At 41.5% G+C, this 12,128-nt stretch overlaps 1 protein-coding gene across 3 annotated transcripts in view; it reads left to right on the top strand.

The window, feature by feature from the left end:
• ITPR2 (inositol 1,4,5-trisphosphate receptor type 2) overlaps nt 1-12,128 on the top strand; it is a 1,735,249-nt gene that overhangs the window by 1,558,375 nt on the left and 164,746 nt on the right. For all 3 annotated transcript variants that reach the window (XM_078674117.1, XM_078674116.1, XM_078674118.1), the window contains 2 exons: nt 6,509-6,674; nt 10,112-10,272. In XM_078674117.1, the coding sequence (XP_078530243.1) occupies nt 6,509-6,674; nt 10,112-10,272 (327 nt within the window). The remainder of the gene's footprint in view (nt 1-6,508; nt 6,675-10,111; nt 10,273-12,128) is intronic.

The following is a 12,128-nucleotide window of genomic DNA, read 5'->3' as shown; positions in this document are numbered from 1 at the left end:
AGAGGTAAGTATCTTTTTTTGCTTATTAATGTTTCTACCAGATTCCTCTTGGAAAATTCTGAACTAGTCCTACTCATTTGCCTAATTAATTTGTGAAAAAATGTAGACTGGACAGGTCAAGCCAATTATCAGTTAAAAATATAGGCTAGAGATCTAGGCTTTTGGTTGATACCAATTTTATCATACGTTGAACCGATCTTACTTCAGCGCTTTTCGGTCACCACTCAGTGCAGCATCTGCACTCAAAGTAGCAGTCTGATGAGATGTTGGTAACTGTCCTTGCTGCAAGATTACTAATGGGTCATGAACATTCAAGGAGGTAGTTTCTGATTGAGTAAAAATGTGAGAGGTGCAACCTTAATCAATCAATCAGACATTTTTAGAGCACGCTAATCACATGTTAGGGTCTCAAGGTGCTAAGGGGAGGGCGGGAGCAGCTTACAGGTGCTATGCAGAATTAATGTTCATGTCGGCTACATAACAGATATTTTTTACACCTGTGTACACAAGCCTTCAGTCAGACTCGAGTTTCACCTACTACAAGTAGCCTTTAGTTACATGTGCACTAAACATTGGGTGTATGCTTTGCATATAGAAGTGAGCGTACCAATTAACCTATAGTTGTGTGGAACCAGTGTGGTCACAGTTGGATTTATTACGTGTTTTAAGATTTTCCTTTGTGGTGGTAGCAAGTAAACAGTCATGTAATCTTGATTTCAGAGGTACCTTCAAACGTTTGTGCAAACAATGGAGGGGCACATCTCTTAAAATATGTTATGTTATTAATTTTTATATCGCGCACAGCTGCCCCAGCGAAGGGGCGTCCTGGCGCTTGAACAGGTACTGAAACATAACACAGAACAAGTAAAAGGACCCTAGGCGGGTACAGAAAACAGTGAGATTATTCAACGCACGAATGTGAACGGAAGAGCATTCCACAAGCCAGCGGCAAGTTCTCGATAAGAGCGGCCACCCATCCTACTGAGTTTAAAACGGGGGCAGAGCGCAAGATGGAGAGCCTCCGATCTCAAGGGCCTCAACGGGATGTAGGGGAAGAGCAAGTTCGCAAGTGCCGGCGGCGAAGAAAGCTTCAGAGTTTTAAAGGCCAAGCATAGCTACTTGAACTTAATTCTTTGCCTAACCGGCAGCCAGTGTAGAGCAGAGATCGTACTGGACACTGAACAATGTTTGGGAAGCCCGGCAATGGCCCGAGCCGCGGCATTCTGTACCCTTTGAAGTCTAGATGCTTCAGCCTGATTAATCCCCAACAGCAGCACACTGCCGTAGTCCAGCCGAGATAGAACCGTGGCTTGGACCACGAGCTGTCGGGTGGAAGAATCGAATAACTTGAGGACAGGTCTAAGGCCTCGCAAAATACCATAGCAGGTAGCTGCGACCTTCTTCGTGTGACTCGAGAAAGAAAGGGCCGAGTCCATCCAAATTCCTAGATTCTTTACCTCGGAGACAGGAACAGGAGTGACGCCCAATTCAGGCGGCCACCACTGATCTCCCCAGAGCTCTGCATGCTTCCCCAACACCATAACTTCCGTTTTTTTGGCGTTCAGTTGTAAGCAATTGGATCTCAGCCAATTTGCTACGGCCAGAAGTCCTGCTCGGAATCTAGGGGCATCCACCTCAGGGTCACCACTCAGAGTCACCGCCAGCTGCGTATCGTCAGCATATGAGGTCATTGTCAGACCCCATTGTTTGACGATCGCAGCTAGCGGTTTCACATACAGGTTGAACAATGTTGGACTCAACGAGGAGCCCTGAGGGACCCCCAGATCCAGAGAATGAAAGGTGGACTGGCCAGGTGGAATAGCCACTTTGAAGGACCGACCGGAGAGGAAAGAGCAGAACCACTGAAGAGCAGTCCCCGCAATACCAGCCTCCTCTAGGCGTTGAGTCAGAATACGGTGGGACACAGTGTCGAACGCGGCGCTCAGATCTAATAGGAGGAGCGCCGCCGTTCGCCCAGCATCGAGCACCCCACGTAAGTGCTCGGTCATATAGAGCAACGCGGTCTCGGTACTGTGTCCCGACCGGAAACCATTCTGACTCGGGTCTAGGATATTATTGCGCACGAGATGGTCAGATAGGATGGAATTTACATGCGCCTCGGTGATTTTGGCTATCCAGGGAAGAAGGGATATGGGGCGGTAGTTCTCAGGCAAAGCTGGATCTAAAGTAGCCTTCTTCAAGACAGGAGTAACTACCGCCTGTTTCCACGAGGAAGGGACCGTTCCAGAGGATAGCGACAAATTAATTAAAGAAAGTATCGGGGCCCGACACGAGAGGGGAAGAATCCTGATTTGCTCAGGTTTCAGCGGATCTAACGGAGAGCCAGATTTGATCCTGAGACCCAGTATGTCAAAGGCCTCCATGGACAAGTCCGGCAAGGAAGACAAAATCTCCACATCCTGCGAGTTAAAGCTCTCTAACTCTGGGTCAGGCAATGACCGGTTAAATCCTTGATAAATAGTCTGCACTTTTTCTAAAAAGAAGGATGCCAGTCCTTCACAATGAGCGTCAGTGCAAATTGCGGTCAAGGTGGCCCTTTTATTCAACAGGTCCTTAATGACCTTAACAATTAGTTTTGAGGGATTGGTGCTGGTTTGGAATTCCTGGGCATAGAATGCGGCCCGAGTTCTGCAAATTGCCCTGTGGTAGATCTTAAGTTTGGCAAAATAAATGGACTTCAGATTAAGATCGTAAGTCTTCCTCCACTCCCTCTCAGCTTTCCGGCAGATTTTTTTTTGCTCGGCAAGCGACTCGTTATACCATGGACTTGGAACTTTAGTATGACATTTTGACCAGCGCATTGGTATAAGGGAATCGAGGGCATCCGAGATCCATTTACAGAACTGTTCATAGCCTTGTTCCACATTCAAAATAAAACCCAGGGGCTCTTTCTCCAGCATCCCGAAGAACTCCTCCAGTTTCAACTTATGCCACTGCCTTTTTTAAAAGCAATCTTTCCGCCGATTTAAATGGCAGATCATCAATGGGGCAGAAGACTTCCACCAACAGATGGTCAGTCCAGCCCACCGGGATCGGGTTGGACACCTTTGCCCTCTCAAGAGTAGTAAAGAAGGGATCTGGCTTATACCAATGACACACATGTACATCATAATAATTTACTGGGTACATCTTTTTTGACATATGTATACTTCTGTAAGTTATTCCCGGGATGAAAGATATAGCTTCAGCTAGCAACAGTATTTCCAGATTCTAAGATGTTGCTCTGCTACCCATAGCAACTCTCTGTACTCCCTTAATGTCTGTTCCCTGCCTAAAGCATTACTCATGTAGACACACCACCAGGTATGTAGATAATATCCATTTTATGTATTACAATTCCATATCCAAGGAAATCATTACCGCCACCCCGTCCCAAGAAAACAGTCCTTCAAATGTTTATATTTTTATTTATTCTGTCGCTGAATCTTGACTTTAGGTGGAAGAAGGTCTTAAACTACCCTAATATATCCCTCCAGCCCCACCAAATGCAATCCTCCACAGGTCACACATGAATCATTCTACCTCACAACCAAAACCTGCTTTATGGCCTACCTGGTCCAAAAATCAAGATTTTCATATAATAGTGCCTACACATGCCGAGCTTGGGTACATATGAATGCCATACACGCTGTTCTGCTGGTCTTCAAAAAAATGTAGAACTCTGCGTTTCTACTCGCCATGCATAGATGTACAGTCAGTAGTGAATTTACTACACAGTGCTTACTCATGTTGGTAGCGTAGTATCAACAGGATATTTTGATGATTACCTGCAGTGTTACATGTGATTGCAATGTTTATTATGAGCTGGAACTTAATTTTGCTAAGAACTGTTTCATAGTGTCAAACAGAAGAGTTTTAATTTCTTTGCCTGGATTTCAGATGTAGCATTCAATATTAGCTCTCTGAAGTTTGACGATGTGTACTTTTAATTGAGCAATGCAACTACTGGTACTTGTATGCATATATTTTTCCATTGTCCTTCTATTATTACTATGTAGTTTGAAGTCTGGTATGCAGTGTCGAACATTTGTTCTATTACCGTTCCCTTTGAAATTCAACGTATTTCGCTTATTGCCATTGCATAACCGATCATTACAGCTAGTTTGAAAGATGTTACGACTGTAACCTTTATTAAATGGTAGAACTTTCTTTACATCATCACAGACTTGATAGAGCATATGCAGTCTCCCCACAACAACTCATTACAAAGGATGTATTTTGGTTACCCCTTAATACTTATTTGAACTGTATACCTGCTCGGACATTTCACACAACCACCACATTTAAAACTCCACTTTATTACTTTATTCAGAATTACTTGCATGTATATCTGCATTATTTATGGGATGCCCATTTTAATACTCCGCTACAAGTGAGTTACATAAATGTGTTAATTTTCTTTCTTCCTCCACCTCCTAGTCTCTTCTCCGCTTCTTCTTTGTTTTTCATCCTTTCTCTGCTTCTTCTATAATTCACCCAAAAATGGTACTAAAGTCTGTATTTTTTCTATAGTTGTATAGCTCTATTTCAATTTTTTGCCTTTATTGCATTCAAAATGTTACAATGCTTTTTTATATAATGGTTACTAAATATATAGATATGTACTAATGTTGCTATAAAATTCAGTAAAACCTTTTCAAACTTAAAAAAATAGTAGAGGCCGAAATGTTTTTCTTTTCTGGCCCCGGCCATTTATTTATCTGTGTCTACCATTAATAGGATTCTCCACCAAAACAGATTCCTTTATGAAACTTTGCAACAGGCTTACTTCTGTTGACTCACACATGTACATATGAATAGATCTGACTTATGGGCAGTCATGCATCTTGTATGTGAAAAATTGTATTTAATGACTTGAAAATAACTTTTGTTGGCAATATCAATCAAATCACACCAGTTGCAGTAGATCAGTTATTTTTTTCCAAGCATAGTGTTCAAGCTGAGAAAAGCAAGACATGTTAATGAAACGATGACTGGTGAAGACATTTGTGACATCTAAATCAAAGCTGTTTAAAACTTGATGTTATCTCCAAACAGCTCTATTGACAATTGTCTAATAGAAATCCTTCCCTTGGATTATTTGTATCATAATGCCTATTGTATCCATTCCTTCCTAGATTCATGTCCGTTCCCTTCTTTTTATCTTTCCTTGTGTATCTTACTCTTTACTTTATTTCAAGAGCATTACTGTTTTCTTTAATGTTACAAGTTATGTAATATACTAATTTTAGATTTCTCATTTTGTTAATTTGATTCTACAATTTATCTTTACAATTACCACTCGAAATTATTTAATGGAGATTCATTCAAGGAAAAAATAATGCATCAAGTGGGACAAGAAAGACAAATTATAGCAAGTACAATCATGGATATGTAGTGTAGGAGCTCTCAGTGAAAAGCAGTGGCAAAGCAAATAACTCTCCCCTCTGACACCTGTTGGCTTTACCGATGCTTCTTTCCCCCTAGTGCCATCCAGTGTGTATCCATGAAGATACACCAGCCATCTTGGAAATAATTTTTTTAAAACAAAAGAAAATTCATTCTGCGATTGCTGCCATGTTTACGGCCACACATGTTCAGTGGCCATCTTGGAATGCTTTTTCTTTTCTTTTAAGAAAAGTCTTTTCAAGGTGGCTGCCATGTCTACACACACATTCATTGAAGCAGTCTGATGATTTTTCTTGTGCAAAAAAAAATATTTCCCAAATGGTGCCCGCACGGCAACCATTATTAAATCATTTAAAATTATTTTGAAGATGACCACCAGCCAGTACTGCGGCAGTGGCCATGTAATGGGGTTGGATGTAGCAAGCGGGTGTTAGAGGGGCTAATATTTAAGAAAAAGAGCAGGAGTCACCAAGGAGGGATTGGAAGCAAGGAGAGCAAATAGATGCTCATACAATGCAGTACAAGTTCTTGACTTCTGCAGTGGAAGTATAAAACCATCCAATCAAGAAAAACAGTGAAACCAAAATGTGTGGGGCAAAAGCATGAATGGGGGTAAAGGCAATCAAATCCGGAGAACAGGGTGAAACCAACACACCTTCTATAAGTCTTTATTGGATATAAGTGTTTCTTTTGTGATCAGACCGACAGCTAGAGCTGTTGTTTGCAGCCGAGAGCTAAAATAATGTATGTAAATATAAAGGAGGAAATGATTTGAGGAAGTATCTTGTTAACAAAAAGAAAAGTAGAAAACTATAAACCTATACCAATAAAAAAAATATAGTGTTAAATCTGTTCACTCTTGTAAATGTAATCTTGAAAAGTGGAGAAATGTAATAGTCCTCATTCTAGTGTAATTTTATGCAAAATATATTGACTGTATTTTAAAGAGTGTTCTCTTCTAAGAGTATCTTTTGTTCTCATATGTTGTCTATAAGATATACCAGTTAGGGAATTTACTTCATGCTAGCCCATGATTTAACAACTAGTTGTCATTTACTTACTTATTTTATTTGCTCAAATTCCATTACTTTTGTTTTAGGAGCCATTATTTGCTGCCCGTGTTGTATATGATCTCCTCTTTTATTTCATTGTCATCATCATTGTGCTGAATCTCATTTTTGGAGTCATCATTGATACCTTTGCTGATCTCAGAAGTGAAAAACAGAAAAAAGAAGAAGTTTTAAAGACAACTTGTTTTATCTGTGGTATGTACAACAAGTATATGTGAAGGTTCTATATGAATTAAACATTTAAAACAGTATTGATGCAATGGAAGTTATTCATACAATTTCAACCTAGGAGATAGTTCTTTCCTTCCCTCAAGGGAAATTATCGGCAAGTAGCCAGGTCAACAGATAGTCTTAAGATATTTGTGCTTTGATATCATGTTCCAATTAAGTGCTTGTGTCGGAGTCACACTGCTGCCTTGGCAGCCGTCTAGAAGTGTTCTTCCTCCTATTGCCAGAATCAGTCTGTAGGTATTAAAGGGTCTGATAATAAAAGTATTTCTTCCAAGTATTCTGTTGCTAGTAGAGAGGTTAAAAATATAACATGATTGTTCTACTACATACTTAAATGTTAGTTTCACTACACTATATCTACAGTCTGGGAACATCATCAATTCGCAGCAGCAGGACCCACATCATCAACACCTCCATCACTTGCCCAGATAAATGGAAAGTTGCAGAAATCAACACCCTCCTCGAGAAGCCAACAGCTGACTTGAATCAACTGAGCAACTTCGACCCATCTCCCTACTCCTCTATCCAGCGAAAGTGCTTGAGACGGCCATCAACAAGCAACTTACATCCCACCTCGAACTTCACCATCTTCTAGACAACTCATCAGGATTCAGAAGGAACCACAGCACTGAAATAGCACTCATTGCGTTCACCGATGACGTTCAAACCATCCTGGATTGAGGAGAAGCAGCGGCCCTCTTCCTGCACAACCTCACGGCGGCCTTCGACACTGTCTTTCATTACACCGTCATCAGAAAACTCCAGGAGATTGGCATACAAAGGTCCTTTCTCAAATGGATCTGTTCCTTCTTCACAGGAAGAACCCAACCCATCTGATCACAAGACATCATTGCCTCTCCTATGCCGATGACACCCAACTCACCCTCTCCCTAATGGCAAAGACAACCACCACCAGAAAGAACTTCACCAATTGCTCGACCATGGCAGCAGACTGGATGCGAACCAACTGCCTGAAGCACAACTCTGACAAGACAGAAGCACTGGTCTTTGCAATAAGACCTCCCCACCTGCTTACTATGGGAGCGAGGACCTACACTTACAGACCATGCACGAAATCTATGGATCCAGACGGCAAGCTCAATTTGATGGCTCAAGTCAACACAGTGTGCACCTCCTGCTTCCCCATCCTATGCATGTTGAGAAAAATCTTCAAATCGTTACCTCAGAACACCAGACAGACTTTCACACAAGCACTCCCCGGCAGGCTGGACTAAGGAAACATTCTCTACATCGGAATCGCCAAACAACTCCTACACAGACTACAGACAATACAGAACACTGCTGCATGACTCATACTCGCCCTCCTACGCCACACCCACATCACATCGCACCTCGGGAAACTTCACTGGCTTCCTATTCAGAAGCGCAGCCAAATTCACAGTTTTCTCGCACACATAAAAAGCCCCACACAACATAGAACCAGAATACCTGAACAGCCACACACACTCTCACCAACCCACCCGACGCCTCACTCTATATCGCACAACTACCCCCATGCACAAAAGCAAGACTGGAGGATGCTCATTCTCCTACATCACACCCAAGACATGGAACGACCTTCCTCAGCGCATCAGAGCCGCCTCCTCACTTCCTGCGTTCCACTCTTCATATAAGCACCTTGGACTCCACACATCTGCCAAAGTGCCTAGATACCCTCTCAGGTGATTAGTGCACTATACAATCAATATAACATAACATCCATAACAAAACCTCTGGATGACCGAGAAGGATAAGCTGGTAGCCAACTCTAGTGCAGATTTTTCCTCTAGTAAAAGTCACTGGTTTAAAGGCACACACATGCCTTGCCTTGTTAGTTCTTCTGCCTCTTTTTACAAAGAACTGCTTATCTCCATGGCCATTGGTTAACTGCTTGTCTGTGTGGATTCTGGCGTACCCTCCTCTCTTACAGCATTCTTAGTAGGAGATTGCTTTCTTGCCTGCTTGAATTTGATATTCGAGATATATACACAATTACAACTAAAATGTAGGATGCTACATTATACTAAGGTTAATGGACAACTGTAATTTTCAGTTCTGCACAATAGAACCCTCTGGCAATTTTCCAAGCCCATTTTTACCTTCAATTTTATCCTTACCCAGACATTCCTAATAAAGAGTGACTTCGCTGCCAATATTTTTAACCCCTTCGGCACTTATGACGAGCTCAGCTCGCCATGTGGCACAGTGGAGCTGTGCTCATGATGAGCTGAGCTCATCATAACCGCCGCGGAACGCCCACGCGGGGCTAATTCCCCTCCTGTGTGGGCGTTCCATGGGAGTGGGCGGAGTCGTGATAAGCTCAGCTCGTCATGAGCACAGCTCCACTGTGCAGCATTACAAACTGGGCTCGTCACTAGCACCGCAGCGCTGCATGCGGCCCCCCATCCCTCCCACACCGCGGGGGAATTAGCCCCACGTGGAAGGGGTTAAGATTTAGGACAATCCTCACATGCAGCCATCAACATATTTTTGGATCTTCCCAGATTTGGGCGTGCTCAGAGTGCTATAATGTAAATTGATGGTATTAAAACATGCCTTCAACTTGAGCTTGCCAGGTCACTCTCTTGCAGTCATTCCTATTCGAAAGATGGAATATTACATAGCTATAGGCGGTGGCCTCAATATATGACAATTGAGCACAAACGTGGCCTGGCTGTAAAACAATTATATCCCAGAGGATTTTCACTCCTGTTGATACCATAGTAAAATCTTTGGGGTTCCTTTTGTAGCTGTAGTTGAAATCTCAAGAAGATAGTCTTTATAAGCAGTAATACACCAAACCTCAACGCCATATTTCACCGTAGATAAGTGTTGGGCACTCTAAGCTTCCAGGGCTGGAGTCACTGTGTTACCCGTAAAGTGGAATCACAATTGATATCTTATGCAGCAACTCTTCAGTTTCCTTAGTTTGGGCCTTCAAACTCAATAATTGTTAAGTATGTGAAAACTCCTATTCCAAGTGAAATGTGAAAAATAGTATAGCGCCGGCCCCTCAAACCACTACAGATTGGTTGATAGGCATTTCGGTCATTCATATCCATTACTACATTGTTTTATATTGAATTCACTTTATTTCCTTATGATTCACTTATGCAACTGTGCATTAATGTTGAGGAGCTAAATTGTACACTGCTCACAAGTCAAAGAACAAGTAAAAAGATATAGTTAAAACAAGCACCTGAATAGAACCGCTTCTGCAACGTTTAAGCCAGAAACCGGCTAAGCTATCCAGCAAAGTGGTCTAAAAAAACAGGATCAAGAAAGATAAATTATAACATTGTGTTTATGGTGTGATGTATTGGAAGTTTTGCAGTTGTTCTTTGAACCTTGAGTGACAGCGTGACAGACTTAATTCATTACACCTGTCATTTCTTATGTAGGACTTGAAAGAGACAAATTTGACAACAAGACTGTCTCATTTGAAGAACATATAATGTCTGAACATAGCATGTGGCATTACTTGTACTTTATAGTACTGGTCAAGGTGAAAGATCCAACGGAGTACACGGGACCTGAGAGTTATGTGGCACAAATGATTACAGTGAGTAATTTGTTATTTATTTATGTTATATTGGTAAATGTATTTATGCCATCATAAATGTTCCATTACTTACTTTTTGCTAAACATCTATACATGTTACATATTACGGATATATTATAGATAATCAATTTCTGTAGCAAATACCTTATTTCTGTTATTCGCACTTGTAATATTGAAATCCATAATCTTCAATAGAAAGAGCATCTCGTGTTGGTAAATGAAGTTGTACCAGAATGTGTCCCGGTTGTTTTAGAAGATGGACAATTGAGCCTGTACACATATGAAACCTTTACTAATAATTCTATACTGAGGCAAGAAACAACAAACATAGACTAGAACTGTCCACATTATTGCTCAGTAAAAGGGAAGGTGCTGTTATTTTATTTTTATGTGGACCTCGTGCTTTAAAAATTGCCCTGTACTTATTTGGACTAGGGGAGCTTCTGAGGTAACTAGTGTGCCTGCTACTGACCTTGTGTTAAATTTTGAAGGACCTTTTGTATTTTTGCTGTAGGGAATGTGACAGTCATGGTTCTGTTGTCCTCGGATCCCAGTATTGTGATGCCACTGAGTCTTTCTGTAAAGGATTTTCTTGAAGGCTTGAAGAGTTTGCATTACTGTCACGCACTAGATTTTGATTAGCAATGAACAAGAGACCTTCCTCTGTTTAGAGTGCCGGTCCTTAATTGTCGTCTTACAGCAGGTGTCAGAGTTGTGGGCATCCGTCACCAGCATACTAGCCTGGTTAAAGCACGTTAAACTGGAAGGCATTTTAATAAACTGGAGAAAGATACAATGAAAAAGGAGCCACGCTGAAGATGTTTGCGACTGGGCTGCTTACGAAGTCTGAGATTCTTCAGAATGGAAAACTTACTTCGAGAGAACCACAGCAGTAATGCCAATATCCTGACTTTTGAGCACTGCAATGCATGCTTGGTTTTCTCTGGTGCTCGTAGAAAAGAATTGGATGTCCTTACCGGGAGGTTAGGGTTATTTCTGAGTGGGCCCATAGTCGCTAGAGCCTTTCTTGCTAGTGAATTCACTTTACTCATCTCAGGAAGGTTTTTGAACGAGTATACAGTTTAGTTTCTGCTTAAGCCTTCCTGGACTGGCCACAGCATGTTTCTATCAAGCATCACATGCCACTCTAAAGTACACAGATGTCATATTTGAATTGACTGTTTTACATATTTAGCTGTCAGTGCAGCTTAAGGCATTGCTCTGTTCTTCCTTGCTATCTTCTCCTTCGACTCTTTCTACTACTAACAGCAAGAACCAAACCATATACACAATAATTCACCCACAACAAGTAATTCTTACGTAAGCACAAAATGGTAGGGTGCAAATCCCAGCTCCAAAAGGATCTCCCAAAACTCAAAACCCTTCAGTATATATAGATCCTTCACTCTCAAAGCCGGCTGTTGCAGGCTAACCTTTGAAGACCTTAATAGTCAATATTGATTTCAGCATTCGCTACAGACCCCTGAAACCACTTAAGCCACACACCAAAACTGGAAAAAAAACTTTTAGGAAGCTGTTAAACATGGACGTTGCTAATTTCTCCATCACCCTCAAAACACTTACATTTTAGCATTTCCTGCTCTGAGCCACACAGCGACATACCTTTTGGAAATAAAAAACACTGATTCCCCGCACCCCTTCCAATGCTATATATAATTAACTCCTTCCTTCATCTGGGTATGTTACTGAATGCACTCGTGACAAAAGAGAGCATACAACTACCGAAGAGATAGCCCCTGGTGATTCTCAACTACCAGCCTAATTCAAACTTAAAATGAATTGTCTGATTATTGCAAATCCGCATTACCCCTTTTTTGTCTTATTTTGAGGGAGGA

The sequence above is a fragment of the Lissotriton helveticus genome, chromosome 1_1 (assembly GCF_964261635.1).
Source record: "Lissotriton helveticus chromosome 1_1, aLisHel1.1, whole genome shotgun sequence".
Taxonomy (NCBI): domain Eukaryota; kingdom Metazoa; phylum Chordata; class Amphibia; order Caudata; family Salamandridae; genus Lissotriton; species Lissotriton helveticus.
This window is presented reverse-complemented; position numbering and strand designations above follow the sequence as displayed.